The following is a 27,716-nucleotide window of genomic DNA, read 5'->3' on the forward strand; positions in this document are numbered from 1 at the left end:
TGAGTACCTAAAGCCTATAAACTGCAGCCCTTCAGGGAGACTTAAGGAGAAAAAAAAATAATTTGATTATGAATTGTGGGTGCAATCCAGACTAGTGAGGGGTTGTCTCACTATCTGCCCAGTAATCCTGGGTTCCTCATAATGTATTGCTGTTGTAGCCCCCAACCTGGGCTGTTCACAACCAGCCTACCAGCATGCAAGTCACATCCTGAATGTCTCTGCATGCATGGCTGCAGCCCTGGTCCAGCAGCTGTGATCCCAGCAGCCTGCTAACAGCATATCAATCACACACTGACTTCCATTAACCTTGGTTACAACCAGCGAGATGACCCCCACACACCCAGTCCTGAATTTCCCCCAAATTTTGTGCCCTCAAGTGCCCAGCCCTCTCCTGAACAGGTTCTTTGCTCCTGTAAACAGACAAAACCCACATCACAGCTTATTGATTTAATGGGGGTAAATAAACTCTTCTCTTTAAGCACAGCACTGAGTTTGTTTATAGTAAAATAAAACAAATTTGTTAGTAATAGGACATAGGTTAAGTGATGCTAAGTAAAAGGGAGAAACATAGGGTACGTCCAGACTACCTGCCCTATCAGCGGGTAGCAATCGATTTATTGGGGATCGATTATCACGTCTCATCTAGATGCGATATATCGATCCCCGAATGCACTCCCTATCGACTTCGGAACTCCACTGGAGCTAGCGGCAGTAGCGGAGTCGATGGGGGAGCCACGGACATCGATCCCGCACTGTGAGGACCAGAGATAAATTGATCTAAGATACTTCGACTTCAGCTACACTATTCACGTAGGTGAAGTTGCGTATCTTAGATCGACACTCTCCCTAATGCAGACCAGCCTTTAGACAGGGTTACAAGGAACTAAAAATGAAACTTGAATCTAAAAATTTAGAACTTAATCTAGCAAAATACAGGCTTTGCTCAAGATAATCTTTGTGCAAATAGTGTGTAGGATGTGAACATAGGGGTGTTTAGCATCACAGAGTTTCCTGACCTGTGTTATATGATTGTTAAACTGAGGTGTTTGAATCAGCCTCACCAATACAGGAGGAAGGAGCCGTTGCCTCACCAACTGCCTCCCACTTCTTCCTAGCAGCCCTCGAGCAGCTCCGGTGAGCCAGGAGCATTCCGCACAGCTGTTTTGCATTCCTTGTTGCAGCCGCTCAACAGCTCCCATACTGGCTGTTTGCTGAATCAGAGGAGGGGGAAGCAACACTGATTGCTCCATTTCCAGCTTCTGTGCTGAGTTTTGGGAGCCCCAAAGAGAGTGCTTAGCAAAGGATGACTCCTCACCCTAAGCAGCCACCAAGGGCAGCCCAGCAAAAGGGGAAGATGAGAAGCTGAGAAACAACAAGCCTTAGGGCTAACATATGCCAGTTGGCAATGGTCCTCAAGGGACCATATGCCAGCCAAGGACAGCCAGAAGGCAGCACACAGCACTCCCTGCCCCTTCATACCTCTGTACAGGAGGAAAGCATGGGAGCTATGCCAGCTCCAGGCTTACTGGGGATAAAGGGACTTGTGGGAAGGTGACTATGTCTATGCTTGGGTGTCTGGACTCAACTGTGCCCAAGCTTTGGTACCTGGGAGAAAACACTGAGTGAAGCAGGAGAGCCTATCTTAATGCTAAAATGAGTGAAGAACCCAGGATAAGGATGAGTCCATAAAGGTCATCTTAATCAGTGTAAGGTAGATAGGGGCCAGTAACCATGTTAATCATGGAACAGCACCGTGTTATGTTTCAAGGGTAAATCAATATCTCCCTTTTACTTATGTCTCATTATCTATAAAAGGATTTGTGGAGGTTACTGTATGAAATAAAATGTTACCTAATAACTAAAATATTTCTCTAGTCAAACTAGATCACTAAAAGGGAGCTTTCCTCTTTCACAAATTCATAAGGAATCTGTGCTAGTTGTTTCTCAAGCTGAGGACTTGTTATATAAAGCATAAAAATAGTTTTGTTTGCTGAACCTGAGTTAAGGTTTATTCATAGATTATTCAGGTTGGAAGGGACCTCAGAAGATCATCTAGTCCAACCCCCTGCTCAAAGCAGGACTAATCCCCAAATGGCCCCCTGAAGGATTGAACTCTCAACCCTGGATTTAGCAGGCCAATGCTCAAACCACTGAGCTATCCCTCCCCCCCATGGTCCTAGTATTAATAAATACTTATCAGTATCATCTTCCCATCAGATTATCCACTCTATTTCTGCCACCTACAGACTGGATGTGATCATGGTCTCTAAAAATGTTATCACTTACGCACTGGCAGCAGACACAATCACAAGAAAAAGGTCAATCAAAATCCAAACAACGAAAAACACATTTGCTATTGTCTGCCTGTCCACAGCTGGCAGCAACATTGTTCTGAACTCACCAGTGAAGCACAGTAGCGACAGCCTGCAAGGCAGTGCAAACTAAAGTACAGAAGCAGCCCATTGTCGTTAGCTGGAAGGGAGGATTTAAAGCAAGTTTTTACTCCCAGCTCTTCCCCCATATCCTTTCAAAGAAGCTTGGGCAGAAATCCACATTTTTGCTGAGGCACTGGAGTCGTTCAAAAAGGTTATTTTTTAAATATCAAGAGTGTACTTTTCTCATTGCCTTCGTTCTCAAAAAGATGAGACTTTTTGCTGTCACTAGAAAGCATACAAAATCCATGTGCTAAAAACATTTATCACATACCTATGGCCTCATTGTCTATCCACTGATCCATCTTCAGAGATTCTAGTCTGCATTCCAACCCCCTGAGCAATCTCAAACAGCCAGCATTTACAACCCCCCACAATACCAGGTTCTGGATCATGTTTAGGGAGCTCACACTCTTGTAGCAGGAGTGGGGAGGGAGGAGAAAGAACTAAGGAAGGAATGGCCATCACATATGCTCTCTTGACTTTTTCTTTTGCTGACATGTGATTGCATTAGGATGATTTTTTTTTTTGAGGGAACCATATAAATGATGCATCAGATTTGTCTGTTTATTACAGTTCTCACCCCCTTTGGAGTCAGTGGGGGAGTACTAAGGAACCTGCTCCCCGCAGGGGGGAGGAGAGGAGGGGTGGAAACAGGTACTTGGAATGCTGATCCTGCTTGCTAAAAGGGTATGTCTTTTGGAAGTAGCTGTGATAAGCAAGACCTTCTTCCCCTTTATCTGTACTTAAGGGGACATTTTCAATTCTCTAATGAAATCTGGCAGTTCTTCAGACAGTTAAAACCTGTGTGTGAAGAAATTTGCAACTTATCGCCCAAAGATTCATGAGGAAGTCAGTTGATACTTGATTGAGTCCTTGTGTCTGAGTTAAGGCAATAGGCAATTCCTTCACACTGCGGGAGGCCCCAGACACATGTGTGTGCTGTGGGTTCTATATACTCAGTGCTGGATTAAGTTGTTTTTTTAATAGAAGAATGACAGAGTGCCAGGACTGCCAGGCAAGGTAAGTGGCACTATAGGCTGCGCCACATGTGAGGAAAGGATTCTCCCCTTGCATATTTTCTCTCAAATTCAATCAAGTTACAGGAAAGGAGATCTGTTGCTATATGAAGTATTCTGAGAAAGTCTCCTAAAGCTGCTGTTCTCCAGTAAGCCTAAGGAGCTTAACTCATACAGTCCTGTGGAGGCAGAGAAATCCAACATGATCCTGGAGGCAGGACTGAGGCACCGTCACTATGACTGACCTTCAAAACTTTACCTCCCATTGTCTCACGACACCTGGAAAAGCCTTTTAGTGAAGATTGGTGGATGTGACTCAGGCTTGAGAGTCAACAGTTCTTATCCTTTCATTTCAATGAATCATTTAATTAGTGAAAGAACGAACTTAATATCAAAGGATTTAAAAGCTGTGGAAACACTGGAACCTTTGGATACTGACCACTATTCTCCTAATTTGCCTTTCCTTCTCTCCCTGGATGAGCAGCTATTTACCTTCCCGGGATACCTGCCAACAGCACAAAAGCAGCTCCCATCCTGAGTGACTGGCACAGGAACAGCTAACATGCTGCCTAGCCACTTGCCTCACAGGGGGTCTCTTTGTGACACTGTTCCTGCTCCATTGCATTTTTTTTTGCTCCAGTTCCAGTCCCTCCCACCCACTGCTCCTCTTCTCCCCAAACAGGGACATGGCTCTAGCTCTCAAAATTATTTACATGATTTATATGAAACAGCTCATCCCTTTCACTACTGCTTTCCATAGCAAGGCAGATTTCCATCCAAAACACGTTAACAATGCTAACATTTACAACAGCAGATGGACCCAGAGTACCTCAGTCAAATGGTGCCTCAATTGAGGAACCAGTGAAAAAGGTTACACACCTGTAATTGGAAGTTGTTAGACATGTGTGGTCCTTATCTGTATTACTCATGTGTCCAGAGCCTGAAAATTTGAGAATAGTGTCTGTTGATCCACACCTGTGCCCTGGCTCACCTCGTGCCTCCATCCAAGGGAATAAAAGCGGAGGGCAGACCGACTGCCTGTCCAGTTCCTTCTCAACTGTGAATCAGATAAGATCCAAAGCAGATCAGGGGGAGGGATAGCTCAGTGGTTTGAGCATTCGCCTGCTAAACCCAGGGTTGTGAGCTCAATCCTTGATGGGGCCATTTAAGGATCTGGGGCAAAAATCTGTCTGAGGATTGGTCCTGCTTTGAGCAGGGTGTTGGACTACATGACCTCCTGAGGTCCCTTCCAACCCTGATATTCTATTATTCTATTCTATAAGAGAGGAAGGAAGGCAGAAAGTGGAATACAGACACGGATCACACATCTCAAAGAACCTCCAGTTATAGGTAAGTAACCTCTGCAGCCCTATTGTATTCCACTATGGGTGACTGACAAGCAGTACATAAGTAGGAGAGTACAAGAAGATAGACGGTAGGGCTCAGCGGAGTACCAACACCCCAAAGGCAGCATCAGCAGAAAATCCCTGCACCAGGACAAAATGTCTTGCAAACGTGTGAACGGAGCTCCATATGGTCACTTTACAGATGTCCAGGAAGAGTACTTCCTGAAGAGATGTCATAGCTGTCACCTGTGTTCTGGTCGAATGAGCGCTTATGCTATGAGGAGGAAGGTTCGATAGCTGATAGAGTAGAATGTAGCCAGAAATCCATTTGGAGATTCTCTGGAGAAGGCATGCTTCTGCTGTAGTCCAATTGATTGCCTAATTGTTGTTGTTCTGTGCAGGTAAAAGGCCAAGGCCCGCCGTACATCAAGGGACCGGAGTCTGTTCCTCTGCGAAAGTGTGCGGTTTAGGGAAGAACATAAGTAAGTGAATCAGTTGGTTAAAGTAAAATTCAGAAACTACTTTAGGGGTGAATTGGTGTTTAGATATAGAGAAACCTTATATCCTTATGGAATATATTGTGTACAGAGAACCTGCCATCATCGCTCCAAGTTGGCCAACCCTTCTATCTGAAGTGATGGCTACAAGGAAAGTGACCTTCATGTAAAGAAGAGACATGGAGCAAGATGCTGAAGGATCAAAGAGGAGTCTTGTGAATACTGAAAAAACTAGGTAGTGGTCCCACTAGGGAGTAAGCAGCTGAATAGATGGGAATGTTCTTCCTAGGGCCTTTCTAGAATCTATTCGTCAGTGGATGTGCGAAGACCAAGTGGCCCTGGTAAGGTGGATGGTATGCACTGATTGCCACTAAGTAGACTCACAAGAAGCAGTTGGGCAAACCTGCGCTCTTCAAAGACAGGGCATAGACCAAGATGAGAGGAATAGCTATAGTTTCTGGGAAACTGCCTCTGATGTGTCCAAGAAAAGCACTTCCATTTTACTAGAAAATATTTTCTAGTAGAGTCTTCTCTACTATCAGAGATGTCTTCTCGTATAGCTGTGGAACATGAATGTTCTAAGGATAACCTCCATCCAAACACCAAGCCCTGAGGTAGAACAGACAGAGATCGGGTGCCCGATCTGGCCATTCCACTGAGTCAGGAGCTCAAAAAACACTGGGAAGATGATTGGTGGTAAGGGTGACAAGCATAGAAGGCTGGGAAACCAGAACTGTCTGGGCTAGTAAGGGACGAACAAGATAACTCATGCTCTCGTGCCAGATTTTGCATAGAACTCAAGGCAGGAGGGGTAGCAGAGGGAAGGCATAATTGAGCTGGTCTGACCAAGAAGAAGCAGAGCATCATTGTGGGCATGGCAACCTACGGCTTTGCTGGAACAATGTGGGGTGCATTTGCCATTTGCTTGAGAGGCGAGCAGATCCCTAGTTAGGGTCCCCCACAGAGTGAAAATATCATGCAGTATCAAGTCATGGAGCTTCTGCTCATTGTCGACTGTGCAGTGCCTGCTGAGGGAGTCTACAAGAACGTATTTTACTTCCCTAGAAGTTAGACTGTTGATAGTGTAGTGGCAATCAAATCACCTGAGTTCCACGAACTGATTGCTTCTGCATACGAGGAGGCAGATCTCACACTTCGCTGCTTATTGATGTAGGAGACAGTCGTAATGCTGTCTGACATTATAAGGACATGTTGAGTGTGGATGAACGGAAGAAAGGACTTGCATGCCTTCTGGACTTCTCGCAACTCCAGGATCCTGATGTGCATCCTGGACTCTTATGATGTTGAGATACATAGTGCTGCACAACTGTTCATGTGGGTTACCCACCTGAATATGGATGCATCTAATAATGGTCCTGTCCAGAGAGGGAAAAAGAAAGTGGATGCGCATGCACACTGGATGAAGATTTGTCCACTATAGCAGGGAAGATGCTATGCTGGCCAGAACTGTTACCATGAGATTCATGGAATGGAGGTTTGGAGAGTATACTGACTGCAGACACATTTGAAGGCAAACAGGGTGATGTAGGTGCACACAGTCATATGAGTTAGGAGAGACAGACATGACTATCAGTACTCAGTAGTTGTTTGTGATGTGAACTATAATACGGTTCATGGCTTCATTAATGAATAGAGCTATTCTATTGGGTCTGGATGTATGGAGGATATCCAAGACTTTGTGCTGGGAGTTGTCGATTTCTTCAAGTGGAATCTTAAGCTCTCCAGAAACTCTGCAAAGGTGGTCTTGGAATTGTCGGAAATCACGGGGGCGGGAGGGATGTAGAACTCACCACTTCATTTAGGGATGAAGATGGCAGTCTTACTGGTTTCAGCTGAACCACCAGATCCAGAGCATGTTCCTTCTCCTCCCCGGGATCCAGAGGCAGATCTGAACTTCACCTTAGAGAGGAGGAAAGGGATGACTTCCTTGAAGATTGGGCCAACTCTGTAGGAGGGGTTTCTGATCCTCATGCCCAATATAGCCAGTAGGAGAGATGAGATGTTAGATGAGGCCAAGGCTGATCCCAAACCAGTGCAGGTCTTTTGGGTGGTGGAGGACACATAGGGTAGGGAAAAAAGTTTCATTGGGTGGTTTGGAATCTCCCAATGAGAAGGCTGATCCCAGTTCCCGTGGCAGTACCTTTGGTGCCATTGGAGGGGAGATGTATTCTGCGTATGAGATGAGTGATAAACTCCTTCTAGCGGTTGATTCCCTCAGAGGTGATATTATCTTCCTGGAGATGGAGGGGCCCAATGGAGGAGAGGATTCTGCATCCAGGAAAGTGAAAATGTCTTGTGGGGGCAGCAACAGATTCAGATCTTTTTGGTGTGAGAAGGGTTCTATATGTTCGAGCCGCCGGAGCTATGGCCAGCCAGGACAGCAGTACCTGGAGCTGACAGCCATCTGACTTCATTGGTGCCAATGGATCCTGGGGTTTGGGAGGTGTCAAGGATGACAGTACCAACGGAACATGGTACAGTACTGATGGAGCCCAATGCTTACGGGCTTTCTTGTCATGCCTCTGAGATTTAGGATGTTCTAAGTCCTCCAAGGCCTAACTGATAGACTTGCTCAGAGCTGAATCGGACTTCTCTAAAGTAGGTTTAGAGGAAGACTGTCTCATGTTTATGAGTGTGTGTTCTAGTTTCCTGACAAGATCCCACCATTGGGTATATCCCGCACCAGAGTCAGACTTCACAGCATGCAGGGAGCGTTCCAAGGCCTGGGTCTGGCCTTCTCCCTGAGGTATTTGTGGAGACTAAGTTCCTGCCCTTCTTGGGTATGGCTGGGGAATGATCATCATATACTGCACCTCGCTTCAATGAGGGCTTCCCCAAGGCAGTATAGGCAGTGCTGCTGGTCATTGCTGACCAAGAAGGATTGCAGGCAAGAAGTGCAGTTTGAAGCCTGTAGTCCTGGAACCTGAATGGAGGTGAGTTGGTCTCCCCCAAGAGACTAATGTAAATACTAACTGATCTATAAAACACTAAACTGTAAAAATTATTAAAAACTGTTAGAATTATTTACAAATTAGATAATTCTTATGTTGTAGGATGAAGCCTAAGCCGTGGACACTGAAGGTTCCAATCTGGCCCATGAGCCAGTTAAAAGGAACTGAAGAGGTGATTGGTCCACCCTACTTTTATCCCCTCAGACAGACGCACAAGGTGAGCCAGGGCGCAGGCACAGCCCAAGAGACACAACTGTTGGGATGGTGCCAAATTATTATGATGAATGACTGATTGATATGAATGAATGTGGTGAACATAAGTTTGGTATGGCTTGATACATCCGAATTTGCTAGAGGATTCTGGGATCAGGGCTCTCTTAGCATCAGACAATTGGTATCGAAATTAACAGAGTGATTAGAGGCTCCATCTGTGTGTGCTTCGACATAGAACTTCGATCGTATCAGCTGGGGCCAGCTCACCAAGTAAAGAAAACGCAAAAACACACCATCAGAGAGCTTGGCACAGGCTGACCTGGATCAAAAAGAGAAAGTTACTCACCTTGCAGTAACTGAAGTTCTTCGAGATGTCTCCCCCTGTAGGTGCTCCACTCTAAGTGATGGTGTGTTCCAGGGCCGTTGAGCAGAGATTTTTGGTAGCAGTGCCTGGTCAAAACGCATGCACTCAGTTGGTATCACCCTCCTCAGTGGACACACAGGGACACACATCTCAAAGAACTTCAGTTACTGCAAGGTGAGTAACTTTCTCTTCTTCTTCAAGTGCTGTCCCTGTGGGCACTCCACTCTAGGTGAATGTGTAACAGTACCCATTATGGTTGGTGGGACTTTGGAGATGCGGCAGTGAATGCTGTAGATAGTACTGTATGGCCTACTATGGTGTTTGCTGTGGTGTCTTGCATCAGAGCATAGTGTTTTGCGAACTTGCATTCAGATGATCACGTAGTCGCTTTGCAGATGTCAGGAATGGGAACATTGTACAGGAAGGCAACGGACGTCGACATAGCTGAAGTGGAATGAGTTCTAATGCCTTCGGGCAGTTGAAGATTGTGTGTGCGGTAACAGGATCTGATGCAGTCAGAGATCCACTTGGAAAGAAGTTGTTTAGAGATAGCCATACCTTTCAATCTTTTGGTAATGGAAACAAAGAGTCGTGGGGACTTACGAAAAGGTTTAGTCCTGTCTAAATAAAAGGCGATTGCTTGCCTGATGTCGAGAGTATGCAGGGTTGCCTCTTGCGGAGTCTTGTGAGGTTTGGAATAGAAAGTAGGTAAGTAAGTATATAGGTTGGTTGAGGTTGAAGGTAGATACCACCTTAGGAAGAAATTCAGAGTGTGGTCTCAAAGTGACTTTGTCTTTGGAGAAGATTGTGTAGGAAGGGTGGGCCATCAGGGCGTGGATTTCGCCTACTCTCCTTGATAATGTTATGCCAACTAAGAAAGCCACCTTCATGGACATATGGAGATGAGAGGAGGTAGCCAAGGGCTCGAATGGAGGTTTCATAAGAATTTGTAGAACGAGGTTAAGATTCCATGCAGCCGCCATTGGGTAAATTTCAGGGTAGAGATTTTGCAGGCCCGTAAGAAAGCGTTTTATGGTGGGGTGGGTAAAAAGAGTGAATAACCCTCTAATAGGTCATGGAAGGTGGTAAGCGCCGCCAGGCGCACTTTGATGGAGCTGAGTGAAAGTCCGTCCTGTTTTAGTTTCAGAATGTTAGGGAGGGTCTAGAATGTTAGGGAGGGTCACCCTATTGGGCACTAAGTGATTACGTGAGCACCAGAGGGAGAAACGCTTCCACTTCTGCAGGTAGGTTTTACGAGTAGAGTCTTTCCTACTGTGGAGGAGGACATATCGGACATGCTCATAACAGGCTAGTTCATGGGTTTGGAACCATGAAAGAACCAGGCTGTGATGTGGAGCTTTTGGAACTGGGGGTGAAGAACCCATCTGTTGTCTTGGGAAAGGAGATCTGACCTGTTGGAGAGCCGGGAGGACATGCAGAGTAGGTAGGGACACCACGTCTGTGTCGGCCAAGCCAGTGCAATAAGTAAGTATGACCTGGGCCTTGTCATCTACGATCTTCTGAAGAACACTGTGTAGCAGAGGGATTGGTGGGAAGGCGTACAGGAGAGAGTTGTTCCATAGGATGAGGAACGCATCTCCTAGGGATGCAGTTCCGAGTTCCGCTCTGGAGCAAAACCAGGGACATTTTTGATTCTGGGTTGTGGCAAAGAGATCTGTTGACAGGGTGCCTCAGAGGGAGAAGAGCTGTTGAAGTATTGTGGGGTGCAGTTCCCATTTGCGCACCGGGGAAGAGCGCGCGGTCTGCACCGCAGCTATTTTTAGCCCTGAGGCGTGCAGTGCCAAGGTCTTTGTCAGCAGCGGAGCAGAGCGCACAGCCAGCATCGCGGTTATTTTTAGCACAGAGGCGCTTGGTGCCATGGCATCTTTCCCTGTCTGGGAGGTTGATTTTCTGCCTCTACAGTCTGTGGGAGCTGGGGCTGAGGCGCCTGCATTTTCCGCTGTCAGCACAGAGGGTAGGGATGTCACAGGAGACTCCTTTACCCTTGTTATAGTCTCTCCTATGAGACTGCTCTGCTTCTTGCCTGTGCTGCAGAGAGAGTGAAGCAATGCTCCCCACCGGTTCAGATCTGGCTGGGGAGGATGTGGGAACGGGTTTAACTTTCCCCGTCTCCAAAAGCGGCTGCAGGGATTTTTCCATAAGCAGCATTTTAAGCTGCAGGTCCCGTCACGCTGAGCCCTTGAGTTGAGGCTCATACAGTGGAGGCACTTTGCAGGGATGTGGTCTTCCCCGAGGCACTTCACACAATGTGAGTGCCTATCTGACCTTGGCATGGAGTCCTGACAGGAAACACACCTTTTGAATCCTGAAGCCCCTGGCATTGTGAATTAGAAATGGCAGGGGAGAGTGTCTCAGCGAAAGACAAGTCTGAAGTAAATTTTTTTTTTAAATTAAGTCACTATGTAACTACTAAATGAAGGGAAACAACTGGGATGTAACTAATAACTATTTCTATATTCTTTGTTACTTTGTTCCTACAGAGACCAGGGAAGAGAAGCAGCACTGCCCCCAGGCCCGTCTTCAGCCAGGGATGGTTGAGAAGGAACTGAGGAAGATTCCAACGCGACGGGAGATACCAACTGAGTGCGTGCATCCTGACCAGGCATTGCTACCAAAAATCTCCGATCAACGGCACCTGGACGCACCGTCACCTAGAGTGGAGCACCCACAGGGACAGCACTCAGAAGAATGACCCTTTTGGATGACACCATGCTAAGAGCTCAAGTGAATGATGATGAGAGGGTAAACGTTGACTGATCTTTGGTCTCTGTTCTGCAGTCCCTTCTAAACATTTTAATTAGAAAACCCAGTAATGATACACCCACAGGGCATATTTCTGGGACATGTGACTCATTTGAGAACAAATTTGCTGTGCATTGAGCAAACTGAATCCCAATTTTCACTGCTACTGGTAACAATCTGCCCACCTGTGGGCCATTAAAGATCTGTCTCAACAACTACTTTTAGATTCTCCAGCTCTAGATGCATGATGCGTAACCCACAGTGGAATATAACAGGGAGCATCTCTCAAAGAAGAGCTTGAATTTTCAGGTGATGCTCTCTGAGATGCCTTAATGTTTATCTGCCAAGGTGCCTTGCTAACAAGTAGCTGTAGTGTCAATTTTTCACTTATCAGTAAATACTTACAATTGGACTCCAGTGCAGGACATGTGACTCTCTAGTCAATTTCTGGTTAAACGAGTTTACATACTCTGTGTAGTGCTTTTCTTCCGAAATTGTATACATGCAGTACAGCAAAGAAACAGCTGCTACTGGGGTGGAGTTGGGCAATGGCCATTTTTGGCCAAGGATACTAGGATAATTCTGCTTCCCTAATGAATACTGCCATGAACAGATGCAACTTGAAGGATAAAGGAAATATCAGGAAGTGTTTTGCTATGGACTCCAATGGGAAGGACCTCCAATTAATAATCCCTCAGTAATTTATCAGCTGAGGGACTGGGAAGGATCCACTCATCCTTTGCCACCTTTGCTCATCCTTGAATCCACCCCAGCAAAGGGTTATTTAATCCTGATGGAGGACAAGAAGAACCTTAGTGTTTCACCTTTGAGGCATCTTTGAAATAATACAGTCTCTCTTGAAATTTCTAGAAGTATTCATGCTGATGCTTCTGTGCCTCTTCATGTTGCAGTCAGAGGCAGATTTCTATGCCATTCTTAAAAGGGCTGCTCACCTATTTTGATCCCTACAATACTGAAGAAACATTAGGTCTTCAAGACGCAACTGAGGGAAATTTAGGTCAAAATTTGTGGTGGCCCAGCCCTTACTTCTTGTTTAAGAGACAAGGCTCAGGACAATGTCTGTATCAAGAAACATCAAGATATAACAGGAATCCCAAATTCAGGACTCTGCTTGTGAAACTGAGTTACAGACCAAGGGCTTGGGGAAGGGGACGTACTGCTGATATCTACTAAGATGAACTGTGAAACTAAGCAAAGACAGATGGGCACCTAGAGTCTAATTTGCTAATTTGGGGCTCACTAGGGAAATGGAGACGATACTCTCTCTGCTTCTCTTTTAAGGAGCCAGCTTGGGGGCTAAAAGGACACTCACATTTGGTTGTTACTGGAGAGCGTGGGACACAGCCTTCTTGCAGTGAGGTTGGAAATACTGACGGTGGCTGTGATTCAATGTACAAAGCAGCACTGAAAAAAAAAAAACACCCCTAGAGAAGCTCCTGCTCACAGCCTGGTGCTACCTCCTTCCCCTACTGACAGATGCTACAAGAAGCTTTCCTCCCCAACTATGGTACTTCCCTAAAAGCTGCCCCTGCTGTATGCTATTTTAGGCATTTATTACAACTGTGCAGGTATTTAGAAAACTGAACACTACCTAAGCCTACAGCGCTGCCTAGGGATATTTTTTAAAAAGTGAAAAAAATAAATACGGTATTCATGCTTTTCCCTGTAACTCAGACTCCTGAGCTGAACTGAGCCTAAACTATGTTCTGACTGAATGGGAGTTTACTCCTGCTTCAAAACATTAAAACATAAAACTTCTCATTGAACTGCCTTTTCTGTTTTATTTGTACGGCTTGCAAATTTTAGAATAAAATCTACATATTGTAAATTGTACACCTGATTACATATTTATTCATAATAGCCCCAATTTATTTATTTTAGATTCCAGATGGTACTATTTAAGGAGTCTAATTTATCTGTAACAATGAGATCTTTGGGCAAAAGGCCCTACTATACACAGTGTTGGGGGAAAGCTAACTGGGTGCCGGGTTTTGAGACTGAATAAAATCCCAGGAAACATTTTTCAGCCAAAAAACCAAATCTTTGCAGTGATATATAAAACAGTGCTTCTCCTCCAAGGGTCTCAGATGCAAACACAAAAACTTCACAACATTCATGAGAAGAAGGTACCACAGCAGAAACTACACACACTTGATTGATGGGAAAGCTGTGAATCAGATGGGTCGAGTGATCTCCTGAAGGTTACACAATAAGGCAGTGACAGAACTGGAAAGGGAACTCATAAGACCTGATAATCAGTCCTCTGTTCTAACCCTAACTCTACAGTACACTGCCTTTTGAAGTGACTTTGTAAATAGTACTCTGTAAATGAAACTCAAAGGGTTAATTTTTACATGCACTAACCTTTAGCAGGATGTCCACAATTCTTTGTTGATACTCCACTGCTTGCTTGTCATTCTTAAAGTCTTCAAAAGTCTGCATTAGAGAAGAGAATCTGTTCCGCAATATTCTTTGGCAACTTGGGAAGAAGCTTTTCAATGTTATTCCCATAAATAAAAGCAAATATGAGCAAGAGGATTTGTTAAAAAGGGTGTCAAAGGTGCTTTCACACTCCTTGTAAGCATGTTACTTTATCACTATCTTTCAGGAGCCAAATGTCCCCTTGTTTTCTTTTATTGGCCTGCTTAAGTGATTCTAAGGCACTTGATACTTTGGTAATAGAACAGACTGATTAGATAAGACAAGTATAGTGGGAAGGGGAAGAAGTGAAGGCAAGAGAAAATATGAATAAAGAAAATGTTAATATTAAAACATTCTCCTGTTGAGGCATAAGCCTGAGAGTTTGTTATTTTTATCCCACCTGCAATTTTAGCAATGGCTTGATAAGAGAATGGTTAGCCCAGTGCACACACCAGAGTCAGATTTTAAAACCAGAAGGGACCCTTATGGTCATCTAGTTCAACCTCCTTTACAATACAAGCCAGAGAATGTCACCAAGGGTACATCTACTCAGAAGTTAAACACTTGCAGCTGGCCTGGGTTAGCTGACTCAGGCTTGTTGGGTGCAGGCTGCGGGGCTGTAAACTGCTGTGTAGAATGTTTGGGCTTGGCCTGGAGCCTGAGCTCTGGGACCCCGGGAGTGGGAAGGGTCCTAGAACTCAGGCTCCAGCCCAACCCCAAAGATCTACACAGCAATTTTTAGCCTCACAGCCCCAGTCAGCTGACCCAGCACAGCCCCAGTCAGCTGACCCAGCACAGCCTCAGCTGTGCAGCAGATTTTTTATTCCAGTGCAGATGTACCCCAAATGGTTCCTGCATCAAGCCAATAACCTCTGGTTTAGCTAGTGTACGTCTTTTAGAAAGACGTAACTTGAGACTGTGCAACGATGATAGATGAATAGAAGAGCTAGCTCTCCACCACCACCAGCCTTTGCTGAACTTGAATTGCTCTTACCAGTGCAAGAACGTTAAGGAACTCTCTAGTATCAAAGTGCAGAAGTGTACGAACATACGGGTAGACTTCTTCATCTGCAGATGCTTCAGCCGAGTGGAGACGGATAAGAAATTCAAACACCTGCAATGAATATTTACACAAATGTTGATAATTTCCCACTATTACTCCCATTGTCACTGGTTGAGTACCTGAAGAAAGAGTTCTAAACTCTTCTAAAACACAAAAATACAAGTTAATAGACCATTTCTACTTGAGTGTCTTAAGTAGCGTAGGATGAACATACAGCACAGTATTCTGGTATTGAGCTCCATACACCATTGTGAAAGTTTACCTTGCAGCATAAACTCAACAAGCAGTATCACTATACATAAAGCAGTTCAGTTTAAAATATCACATATTTCTTAAAAACTCTTACACAGCTGACATTACTTTACTGCAGCTCAGTTGCATAAGCAGAGCTCCTCTCTGTATGCTCCCCTACTGATGAATTCAGGCCAGGAGCAAAAATAATTAGAGCCAACATTTTCAGACCCGAATATCTAACTTTAGGCACTTGGATCCACATTTAGACATCTAGATAAATGGAATGGTGCAATCCCCACTGAAGTCCATGGGACCTGAAGATGCTCAGCACCTCAAAGTTCAGGCCACTCATTCAGGTGTCTCATTTAGGGCACTTATGAAATTTTTTTCTGAAACATTTTGAAGTTCAAAGTACCACCACATACAATGCAATTTTGCCTAAAATCAATGGTGAACACTGATGTGGTCAAAGGCCAGCCACAAAACTATACGTTACAAGCTGAAACACACAATGAACCTTATAGGAAAAAACAGTCCCACTTGCATAGCAATTTACTTCTTCAGAGAGATGTACAAACACTAACCTTTACAATCACCCATCAGTAGGTAAGCTGGTATTATTCCCATTTTATAGATATGAAGTCTGGGTAACAGACTAGTGAAATGACCTGGCCTAGTTCACACAACAAAATCTGCAGAAAAACCTGAGACTTTCAGTCATGCGCCTCTAGACCCAGCCAATGAGCACAGTAATCTCAGCAAACTGCATTTTAGTGTTAGAAAATATCTGATTTGGAAGTTTCTGTTCTGGATCCCTTCATAGTAGTTGGAGGTAAGTCAGATCTTTAAGAGGACAAAACTATTCACATTTGCAGCAGAATCTTTCAACCAGAACAAATGTCTAATAAAAAGAAAAACAGACACTGCCAAGGTGTCAGACTGTTGGACATGAAGGAGCCAAAAATGGAGAAGTACATGAGAATCAACACTCCCGTTCACACCCAACAGCCCAAATATTGCGGAGTTCAAGGCAGTAACAGTTATTCCAAGCAGGGAGGGAGGGAGGAACAACAACTATGTACATTTAATTACAACTAGTGGTCTGAGACATGAAGAGTTTACAGAGATACTACCTTCCTGCAGTATTCTACCAAATGTCAGGTTGACTGACATCGGGTGGCCATCTTAAGTCTGAAAGGTTGAGGGGTGAAAAGCAGATTGCTGCTCTATAAATCTGAAATTGCCTGAGTCCTATCTGCCCAAGATACAGCTTGTGGAGGGTGTAGTGACTCCTTGAGGAAGGATCAGTTCCTCTGCCTTATTAGTCAGAGATACAAGCTTGGATTCATCTTGCTACCTTCCCCAGTTGATAATAAAGGAAAATTGGGTATTATGGTTTCTACAGCTTTTGGCTTCACTTGGATTCTCACAGATTGTGTCAGACTCCTTAAGAGTATCAGAGGGGTAGTCGTGTTAGTCTGGATCTGTAAAAGCAGCAAAGAGTCCTGTGACACCTTACAGACTAACAGATGTATTGGAGCATGAGCTTTTGTGGGTGAATACCCCACTTCGTCGGATGCATGTGAAACTCCTTAGAGTGTTTAACATTAGGGTGGAAAGACAGCAGAACTCTTTCTGGGAATGGAGTATTAACTGTCAGTCTTGAGGAACGGTCAGTCACAGAACTCTTCTAGCTGAAACGTACCATTTAATAGATCAGTAAAGGAAGCCCAGAGTTCAGAGTACCCTTCTGGTGCATAGGCACTGCATCAAGTGGCTCACTGAGGGCTTTGACCTGAGCCTACATGACAGTGTTTGGCCTCCAAGAAGGAAATCTGCAGAGGCACAAGATTCACAAGTGAAGCAGATGTCTGAAGATGATGAGATACTCAGCTGGTGCTCATGCAAGACTGCATTATGAACTGTGGCAACATGTCTCAGGAGATGAGCTTCTAAACCCAAAGAAATCCCACTCTCAAGAAAAGGCTGTGTCTTATTTTTCCCCTCTTTTTCTATAAATTTTCTTGTCAATCCACCAGTGGTACAACTTCAGCCAGTGAGTTATACAAGAGAACCTCAGTTTCAAACACCTCGGGAGTGGAGGTTGTTCATAACTCTGAACAGAACATTATGGTTGTTCTTTCAGAAGTTTACAATGGAACATTGACTTAATACAGTTTTGAAACCTTACTTTGCATAAGAAAAATGCTGCTTTCCCTTTTTTTAAAGTAGTTTACGTTTAACACAGTACTGTATTGTATTTGCTTTTTTGGGGTGGGGGGGAGGTCTTTGCTGCTGCCTATTGTGTACTTCCAGTTCCAAATGAGGTGTGTGGTTGACTGGTCAGTTCATAATTTCATAATTGTGATGTTTGCAACTCTGAAGTTCTACTTATACTCAGTAGGTGGACTCTTTATCATAGGTTATTCTATGATCAATGGCAACGCCTCTGGTAGCATGATCCAGCACAACCAGTACCTCAGTGTCCAGAACTAGGGGTAACCCAATTCAATTAACAGGCAGAAGGTTTAAAACAAACAAAAGGAAGTACTTCTCCACATTATGCACAGTCAGCCTGTGGAACTTATTGCCAGGGGAAGTTGTGAAGGCTAAGAGTATAACTGGGTTAAAAAAAGAATTACGTAAATTCATGGAGGATATTCTATGATCAATGGCTATTAGCCAAGATGGTCAGAGACAACCTTGTGTTCTGGATGTCCCTAAGCCTCTGACTGCCAGAAGCTGGGACTGGACAACTGGAGATAGATCACTCAAAAACGCCCAGTTCTGTTCATTCCTTCTCAAAGCATTTGGCACCAGTCACTGTCAGAAGACAGGACACTGGGCTAGATGGAACACTGGTCTGACCCAATTCGATTTTTCTTATGTAGTTTGATGCCTGCCACAGCAACTGAGGCACTCCTGGCTTGCACATCCATTGGGAGGTTGGTCCTGGCATCCTGAAACACTGTCAGTGATCTAGCCTGCCTTAACACACCAGAGCGGTTTGGCTCATTTTTGTAGCTGTTTGGCTTGCTCCTATATCTGCTCTGTGTTTTCTGCTCTGACAAGTAGGCATGACAAGGGAAGCAGCAACCACAGTCCCTCAGAAAATACCATGTGGTCACATATTCTAGATCCAAAATGATAAAATCTAAAGACACCAAATTGCAAAGTTAGTTAGGGAAGTAAAACTGACCAGAAACACAGAAAACAGTCCCTCTGCCCCGGTTCAGCAAAGGTCTGGTCTGCCTCCAAGTGCTATGGACAGAGAAGTAACATGGTATACAAATTGCTGGGTGACAAAGGGGAAAGATACACTAGACTGGGCAAGGTCTTGAAGATGCAGATACAGGGGATGCTAAAGGTGAAAGGAAAACCAGTGGAGGTACTGAAGGAGAAAGATGCAGCAGCAGGATCACTAACCAGCCAAGTTTAAAAGACAAACATGAGCACTGGGGGAACAAGGAAAAGGTGGCTGCAACAGTTAAGGCAAAAGAGGCCTTGGGTATGAGCCAAGATTTTAGCCACAGGGATACTGAGAAAGGGGTGCTGAAGGTTGTACTGCCAAGCCCTTTAATGTACTCATGTCTGTAGCTGAGTGTTTGTCTACATGGGTGAAAAGCCCATAGAAGTGCTGAGTAGCTAGTGTGCACCAGCTAACTTCTCCTGCAGACAATCTTACCAAGTACTAGGAGTGCCTATGCATTTATTAGCTTAATACATTTTGGAAGTGTACTAAGATAAGATAAATGCGCAGTAAGAGCCTCCACATGGAAAGTTAGTGTGGAGTAGATAGCATGCTTTAAATCCACACACTGGTTTACTGTGCACTAAATTCCCCGTGTAGATAAGTCTTGAATGACTTCAGTTCCTACTGTTGTCAATAAAGTACTACTCACTCCCTACTTCTGAATGCATGGCTACCCATACATTGCACTTCTCTTTAAGGGTCCTAAGAGGTCAGCTATAATGAAAGCTCAAAACCTAGAACTTTTCCAACTTTAATTTCTGTAGTCCTAGCTGCCTAAAAAGTCACCAAAGTCTGTCTAGAGACTAGACTGAGGACTGTATGTTTTCCCATTTCTCAAGGAAGCAAGAGAAATATTAAGCTTGATGTCAGCCTTCTACGAACACTGTGTGGTAATCCATGGTGGGTTACAAACTCACAGGGCTGCAGATATCCAAGTGGCAGTAGTTTTCTATCATACACTTAACTACTAGATAAAACGACAAGGTGATCCTTCATCTCTTATCAACAGTCCTGCAATATCTGCTTCATTCCCTATGATGAACAGTGTCCTTCCAAATTAATACTCACCTGGTTTTTAACCAAGGGTACCAGATCTTCAGGAATATCACCCAATGGATAAGCACGGCCTGCTAAACAGCAACTGTGGTATAAGGAAAGAAACCAGTTACTACAAAGCATTGATCCAGTACAGCCCAATCCTAAACAGATTGGAACAGTGCCTTTTTTTTTTTTTCCCGGAGCTGCCTAGTCTTCAATATGCATTTTTTAAAAATCAGTTCTTCATATCAAAGCACAAAACTAAGTAAGCATGTATCCTTAACAACAGTGCTATTATCACAAGGGAAAAGACAGTTACCTTTTCCATAACTGGTGTTCTTTGAGATGTGTTGCTCATGTCCATTCCACAGTAGATGTGCGTGGTCACCATGTGCACCGGTGTCGGAAGTTTTTCCCCTAGCGATCCCTGGAGTGGTGCCACCGTGGCACAGTATAAGAGGCGCTGCGCACTCCCTCCACACCTGGTTCCTTCTTGCTGGAAAACTCCGACAGAGGTGAAGGAGGGTGGGATGTGGAATGGACATAAGCAACACATTTCGAAGAACACCAGTTATAGAAAAGGTAACTACCTGTTCTTCTTCGAGTGATTGTCCATGTGCATTCCACAGTAGGTGATTCCCAAACTATACCTGTTGGAGGTGGGTAGGAGTTCACAGACACCTGGGATGGACCACTGTCCTGCCAAACCTAGTGTCCTTCCTGGTCTGGGAGACAATTGCATAATGCGAGGTGAACGTGTGCGCTGATGACCATGTTGCAGCTGTACAAATGTCCTGATCAGCCAACCCTTCATTCGTTCAGCAGTGGCAACAAACAGCTGTGTAAACTTCCTGAACGGTTTTGTCTGTTCCAGGTAAAAAGGCAGGGCCCATCTCACATCTAGCATGTGAAGACAGTGCTTCTCACTAGACGCGTGAGGTGTGGGATAGAGTACCAGAAGGGAAATGTCCTGGTTCATATGATAGGCTGAGACCACCTTGGGGAGGAACGAAGGGTGTGGGTGGAGCTGGACCTTATCTTTATGAAGCACCATATATGGGGGTTCAGAGGTTAGGGCCCAGAGCTCTGTAACCCTCCAAGCAGACGTGATTGCCACAAGAAAGGCTACTTTCCATGAAAGATTGGACCAGGAGCACATGGAAAGTGGTTCAAATATAGGCCTTGTCAGCCTGGTCAGAACCAGGTTCAGGTCCCACTGTGGAACAGAGGGCCTAACGTAAGGAAAGAAGTGCTCCAAGCCCTTAAGGAATCAACTGGTCATGGAGTGAGAAAATAATGTGTGGCCTTGCACAGACAGGTGGAAGGACGATATGGCTGCCAGATGCACTTTGAGACAGATGAGAGCGCTAGACCCTGGGCTCCGAGATGAAGGAGGTAATCCAGTATTAGCTAGAGCGAAGCAGCCACTGGTGAGACGCAGTGATCAGCGGCCCATCAAGAAAACCTTGACCACTTTGCCAGGTAAGCCTGACGTGTGGAGGGCCTCCTGCCTTTCCAGGAGGACTCACTGGATGCCCTCTGAGCAGGTCCTTTCCTCTTGGTCTAACCATTGAGCAATCATGTCATGAGGTGGAGGGCTGCAATGCTGGGGTGGAGGAGGCGACCTTGGTCCTGAGAGAGAAGGGCTGGATGGGTCAGCAGCGGCCACAGAAGGGCAATGGACAGCTCCATGAGAGTCCCATACCAGTGTTGTCTGGGCTCTGTTGGGGCAATCATGAGGATGCAAGCCTTATCTGTCTTGATTTTTTCCAGGACCTTGCTGATCAACAGAATTGGGGGAAAGGCATATAGCAGCTGGCCCGACCAGGACAGAAGGAAGACGTTGGAAATCATGCCCTTGACCAGGCTCCTCCTGGAGCAAAACCGGGGGCACCCGTGGTTCTGCCTGGTCGTGAAGAGGTCTACTTAGGGAGTGCCCGTTTGGAAGATCATGTGAGCCACCCCCGGGTGCAGCGACCACTCGTGCTGGGAGGAGAAGTCCCAGCTCAGGCGATCCGCTGGAGAGTTCTGGATGCCCAGAAAGTGGTGGGCTTCCAAGTCGATATTGTGGGCAATGCAGAAATCCCACAGCCAGAGGGTTTCCTGGCAGAGGGCTGTGGAGCGGGCGCCACCTTGCCTGTTGATGTAGAACATCAAGGCCATGCTGTCCGTGAGAACTCTGACTATCCTGCCTGCAAGGCACAAGCAAAAAGTCACGCAGGACAGACAGACTGTTCAGAGCTCCTTGACGTTTATGTGCAGGTCTAGTTCCTGTGCAGACCACAAGCCTTGGGTCTGGAGATCTCCCAGATGGGCTCCCCAACCGAAGTCCGACACATCGGACACCAGTTCTATGGTTGGGGAGCAGCTCCTGAATGGGACCCCTCAGAGCACGTTCTCCAGGGTGGCTCACCAAAGGAGGGAGGCTAGTACGGTCTCGGGCATGGTAAGCACTTTGTCCAAACTGTCTCTGGACTGGGAGAACGTAGAGGCCAGCCAGAACTGAAGGGGCCACATTCTGAGTCTGGCATAGCGTACCACGTACGTGCATGCTGCCATTTGACCCAGGAGCTGGAGGCAGGCCCTGGCAGTTGTCACGGGAAACCTCGTGATCATCCTGATGAAATCCCTCGAGGTTTTGAACCTGTTCGGTGGGAGGGAAGCTCTGCCACTGCGCCATGGTGGCACCACTCCAAGGGCTGCTAGGGGTGCTACCCTACAGGTACTGCTAAGGGGAAAACTTCTGGCACCGGTGCATGTGGCGAGCACGCACACCTACTGTGGAATGCACATGACCAATCACTAAAAAAGGAATCCAAGTTTTCTGCATAAAAACATAACCAATAGTGCTGGACTGTGGTACAGGAAACAGGAGGTGACACTGGGACTTTGAGAGGGGAAACACATGAAAAATCATGTGTGTATATTTTGAGCAGCATTTGGAGCAACATTGAGTCTCCTCTTTTCAGATTCATTAGAATCTTGGATGTGGCGTGCTCAGATTCAAGAAGTGGAGACTGGATATTAAGCACTTGTGATGGGGTGTTCACCCCACACAAGGCCCAGAAGGGTTAAAATGGCCAGGTGGGCCAATTAACTCCACAGGATGCACCTGGAGAAGCCAGGAAGCAGGGAATTGATTAGAAGCACACTCAGCTGGAGGCCTAGATAAGCGAGGAAGCCAGCAACAGAAAAGGTGGCAGGGAAGGAATCTGAAGTCACTCCCTGGGAGAAAGGACATGTGTAGGGAGCTATGGGCAAGTAGCATACAGTTACTCTCTGAGACAAGGGAGTGTGGCTTGGCAAGCCCAGAGAAAGGGGAGAGCCAGAGAGGCAGGCAAGACTCAGGGGAAAAGCAGCAAAGTGTGGGGCAGGTCAAACCTTGGCTGCCAATAAGAGGGCCCCTGAGCCAGGACCTGGAGTAGAGGGCAGGCCCAGGTCCTCCTACTTGCTGCTGATGGAGTGGCACTGGCAGGGCAGTGAGCAGGAAGACTTCCTGAGCCCATTTGTCAAGAGGGACTTTGATACCTAGGAAAGTGAGAACACATATTGTGACCCAGTCAGAGGGCTGAGTCATGAAAGAGGTGGTTGTGGATTCTGGAACGAGAGGAGTCTACAGGACGAGAGGACAATGGAAAGACTTTGCCAGGGTGGTGGTTATGGTGGTTGTGTGCAACACTTGGCAGAGCTAATACCCAAGACAGCCAGGAGGCAGCGTCACGAGTGGTGATTGCACCTCGTGACACCACTATTGGCCAATAATCTCAGAACAGTATTGGTCATAGGGGCATAGAGTTTAGGTCAGAAGGGACCACTAGATCATATAATCTGACCTCCTGTATATCACAGACCACCACCACCATCCAGCACCTGTATCAATAACTGAAATTAGACTGAAGTATTCAGCCCACAAGACACTAGACTATTCTTATTAATTGACCCTAAGTGCATGACTTTGCACTTGTACTATTGAACTGAATTTCATCCCATTTATGTTACTTCAGTCTTCAAGGTCATACACATTCTCCTGTACAATATTCCAATCCTCTTCTGTATTGATGATGCCTCCTAACTTTGTATCATCATAGGATGGTCAATAGAGGAAACAATTTATTACAATAAGCAGAACAACCTACAGAATCCACAAAGATTGCCAACATGAAAGATTAAGAATGGATTTGGGGGCTATGAAGCCCTGGGAATAGGCGAAAGCTCTGCAGTTGGCACAGAAGGGGGCATTATCACCATTATGAAGTCAAAGACAGTATGCCGAAGCCTGAGCCAGGAGTACTCAAGTTCTAATCCCACCTGTGCTACTTGGTGTGTGGTCATGGGTCACTTCATTTCTCTGCTTCCGTTAAATGCTTTGTAAAACGTAGATATTACTACTTTTCACAGATTTTATGATAATATATTCTGATCTCCATGACACAGAATTCCACCTACCATGCATTACAGGGGTATTGGAAGCATTAGTGGCTCTATAGCAATTTCAACATGTAAATGCATTCTAAGTGCTATCTATAAACATTCTGGAAGTATCTTACCTTATGTACACAAGGAGCTTGTTCCCCATAACCACCTTCTCATCTAAGAACAGAGAAAAAAAGTCTTGTCACCTTTTATCCAAATAACTAGACAACAGAACAGGGATCTAATCTTTATTTACTGAAAGGAAAAATCTCATTTACTTGGGCATTCATTGTTACCATGACAAAGGTGGTGTCAGTACAGTCTTATGGAATTTTTCCATTCTCCATAACTTTACATATTTGCAGCATATTTGTGCGAGAAAGGATAGTAGCTTGAGAACTATTTGAAGACATTTTAAAGAAGAAAATACTGAAGACTTACAGGGGAGTCGTATCTTATGCGGGGGTTAGGTTCTGAATTCAGCACACAAGATGAAAATCGCATATAGTCAAATGTTCATTGAGTGGAATGGCAGGTGGAATCACCTGCACTACAGGTACAGTGTTTAAATTGTTATTTTTCTCTTTTTTTTTTTGCCAAGTGCATATACTTTTAATTGCGTTAAGTTAAATGAGCCAATGATGCGACTCCACTGTATTTATAGGCTGTGCAAAATCCGGAGTCCTAAACAGTAACACCATCTCCTCCCCACCTCCTTAAATTAGAAGTGATCAGAAACCAATTAAACTTATCATCAAATATACTAGAAATATCAAACAGTATCAAAGGTTTAAAATCTTAAAGGCAAGTATTCTGTACCTGTGAGGGACCTCCCAGCATTAAGTGGAGGAGCAATGACTTTGAACAATTTCTGCAACAGTGAAAAAAAGAAAAGTTTCAATATTGTTTACAATTCTTATACATCACATCATTTAAGTGCCAACAAGTCGAGTCAGTCCCTGCCCCCAAAGAGCTTAGAGCCTAAAAAGAGTGTGTCAGAGAATATGAAATAGTCCATGACAAGACAAAAGCAATGCCTGGTTTTATAACCTAGATTGTTTAAGAAGGTACCTCCCCAAGAAACGACAAGCTCACCAAGTTTTACAACAAAAGAAGGCACAGAAAGAAAGGCCTGTGCAAAGGTTCCCTAAATATCCTTGTGCTAGGGAAGCATTTCTCCATCTGCTGATTCCACGATGATCTACAAGAGAGCAGCCTTTGTCACATAAACTTTCCTAGATCCGTTGGATCAGAGATTCCCTATAGTGGTGCTTAGGTGCTTCCTAGGAGAATCTAGAGTACACATTAAAAAGAGAGAGACTAGCTGGCAAGCTCTAGCATGCAATGAGCTCGGGAAGCCACAGAGGCAAGATAAGCAGTAGTACCAGGGAGCAGTTAGGGAGCACTGCTGATCAGCCCAGATCCCCCAGCCTCCGATTCCTGCCTCCATGACTCCCCAGCCCTGCTGCCTAACCCTCCCCAGCCAGCCCATACCACCACAAGCTTCCTAACCATCTACTAAGGTTCACCTGAGGCAGCCTCAAACCCAAGGACTTAGTGAGCTATGTGAGCACCAGGCTGCTCTCTGGAGAGCCACAGCAGGTTCAGCCACCAGAGTTGTTTTCCTAGGACAGCAACAGGCTCCACCTTCCCAGGAAATATTTTCTGCAAGTCTCCCCAAGAACCTGTCCACTTCCTCACCCATTACCAGGACAGAGGGAAGAAAACTCTTTGCCTTGGGAAGTGGCGTTTGTAGTTCCACTAGTGAGGGACTTACTTTGGCTGACAAATCAGCTGTGTTTTGCCAGAAAGGAGCCCTAAGTTCAGACAGACTCCCCAGGGGAGCATAAACTGAGCTGTGGGTATGAAGATGAGCAGTGGAGATAGAGTGAGCAGTCAGGACAGAAAGTCAAGTGCTAAGTTTTAGCATTTCACTGTCTAGGATGTAAGTTACCTTTGTTGTACAAAATAGCCATTACCCAGTTTAGACAGAAACCATGAATAATACTCAAATGTAAGCTGAGATTTTCAAAGCAGTGCAGGGAATTTAGCCTGCCACTAAATTAATGGCTAAATCCCTGCACTGCTTTCGAAATCTGAACCACTGTTAGTATTAACTTCTCAGGCAGAGCATGGTTTATCTATAGCTACATCGATATAATCCTTGAGCTGTTACAAACAAGCCAGTTAGCTAAACAGATACAAAGGACATTGCATGTCTACATTTCAAGGTGTCCTTTTTAAAAATGGTTATCTCCTAAACCATTAGTTTTCAACCTTGTTTCATTTGCGGACTCCTAAAAAATTCTGAACGAATGTGCAGACCCCTTTGGAAATCTTAGTCTGTGGACACCCAGAGATTTGCTTAACGCACGTTGAAAATCACTATCCTAAACTACTGAAGATTCACTTGCAATCTCAGAAAACTAACTGTGTAAATGTTGTAAATTGGACAAAAATATTTTTATGTATGAAAAATCTAAAGTCTCACTATACCTGCACATTTCAACACAGCCATGTAGTCACTAGTGATGCCTTCATTATAAGCACTTTTACATTTATAGAATTCTCTCTCAAGAGCATTAGCCATCAGGACTGCATTCAAGGGGTATACAGTGGTGGTTACTTGCCTGTACCTAGAGATGTGGTCCCTATCTGTACTTCACATGTGGTACGCATGAGCTCCCTGTGCCAAAGACTGGAATATCTTGCAAGTAGTATCCATTGGGCCACATCTTCATCTTAGATCTCTCTCCTTCCGCTCAGCACCGAGCGATAAGAGGAGATGCGGACTGACTACCTCTCCAATGTCTTCTCTACCACAAACACAGTCATGGTCTGAAGCAGAAGGGAAGACAGGCAGGTAGGTGTGGAATAGAGACAAGGACCACACATTTTGAAGAGCCTCCAATTACAGGTAAATAACCTCTACTACTTCTTTGAGTGCTGATCCTTATGTGTATTCCACAGGTGGGTGACTGGCAAGCAGCAGCTAACTAGGAAGGGGGTGCGAGGATGGAAGTACAGATGTCTAACACTGCAATTCCAAATCCTGCGTCAGCAGAAGAGGCTTGGACCAAAGCATAATGCTTGTGAAAGTGTGGCTGGAACTCCTTTCAAATGTCCACGATAGGCACATCAAAGAGAGGCTACTGAGGTTGAACTGTGTAACTCCCATTCATGTTAAGTGGAGAAGTGACTGCTAAGGTTCTCTGCCAGTGCACTCTGAGCGCCAGGTGGATATGACTCCAAAACTGCGACGTGATTCCGGGTACACCAGTTGACCATAAGTTGATGGCCTCCATGCACAGGTATCTTGCCCTCCTTGTTTGTTTATACAGAAGACAGTCATATTGTCAGGATAGGTAGGAGTAGTTGGGATGCATTACACCTGTCTGACTGCCCTTAAGTTTCAAGAGACTGCTATTCATCCTGGCCTACCTTGTGTCATATAATTGCCCATGTGGGCTCCACAATCTATGAGGGATGCATCAATGATTACCAACATGCTGGCTACGGGAGGTAGGAAAGACTCCAATGCACATGTTTCGAGTTCATCTCCAGATGAGTGAAGCCCTGACACAGATGGAGATTGTCACTACAGTGGTCATGTTGCATCTGTCCAATGTATACACAGACCTGAGCCAGGCTTGCAAGACAACAGATT

General features: G+C 45.2%; 2 protein-coding genes across 5 annotated transcripts in view; one reads left to right on the top strand and one right to left on the bottom strand.

Moving 5' to 3' along the window:
• The window catches only part of PPP2R3A (protein phosphatase 2 regulatory subunit B''alpha), a 767,863-nt gene that overhangs the window by 196,414 nt on the left and 543,733 nt on the right, over positions 1-27,716 (top strand). The window lies entirely within an intron of this gene.
• Positions 1-27,716, bottom strand: part of VPS8 (VPS8 subunit of CORVET complex) — a 231,457-nt gene that overhangs the window by 113,565 nt on the left and 90,176 nt on the right. For all 4 annotated transcript variants that reach the window (XR_007775959.1, XM_050965339.1, XM_050965340.1 and 1 more), the window contains exons 23-27: positions 24,869-24,920; positions 24,184-24,226; positions 19,667-19,739; positions 15,043-15,162; positions 13,992-14,063 (exon numbers count right to left, since the gene is read on the bottom strand). Coding sequence is in view for 3 of the 4 variants with exons in the window: in XM_050965339.1 (XP_050821296.1) it covers positions 13,992-14,063; positions 15,043-15,162; positions 19,667-19,739; positions 24,184-24,226; positions 24,869-24,920 (360 nt within the window). In the remaining variant the exon portion in view is untranslated. The remainder of the gene's footprint in view (positions 1-13,991; positions 14,064-15,042; positions 15,163-19,666; positions 19,740-24,183; positions 24,227-24,868; positions 24,921-27,716) is intronic.

This window comes from Gopherus flavomarginatus, chromosome 8 (genome assembly GCF_025201925.1).
Source record: "Gopherus flavomarginatus isolate rGopFla2 chromosome 8, rGopFla2.mat.asm, whole genome shotgun sequence".
Taxonomy (NCBI): Eukaryota; Metazoa; Chordata; order Testudines; family Testudinidae; genus Gopherus; species Gopherus flavomarginatus.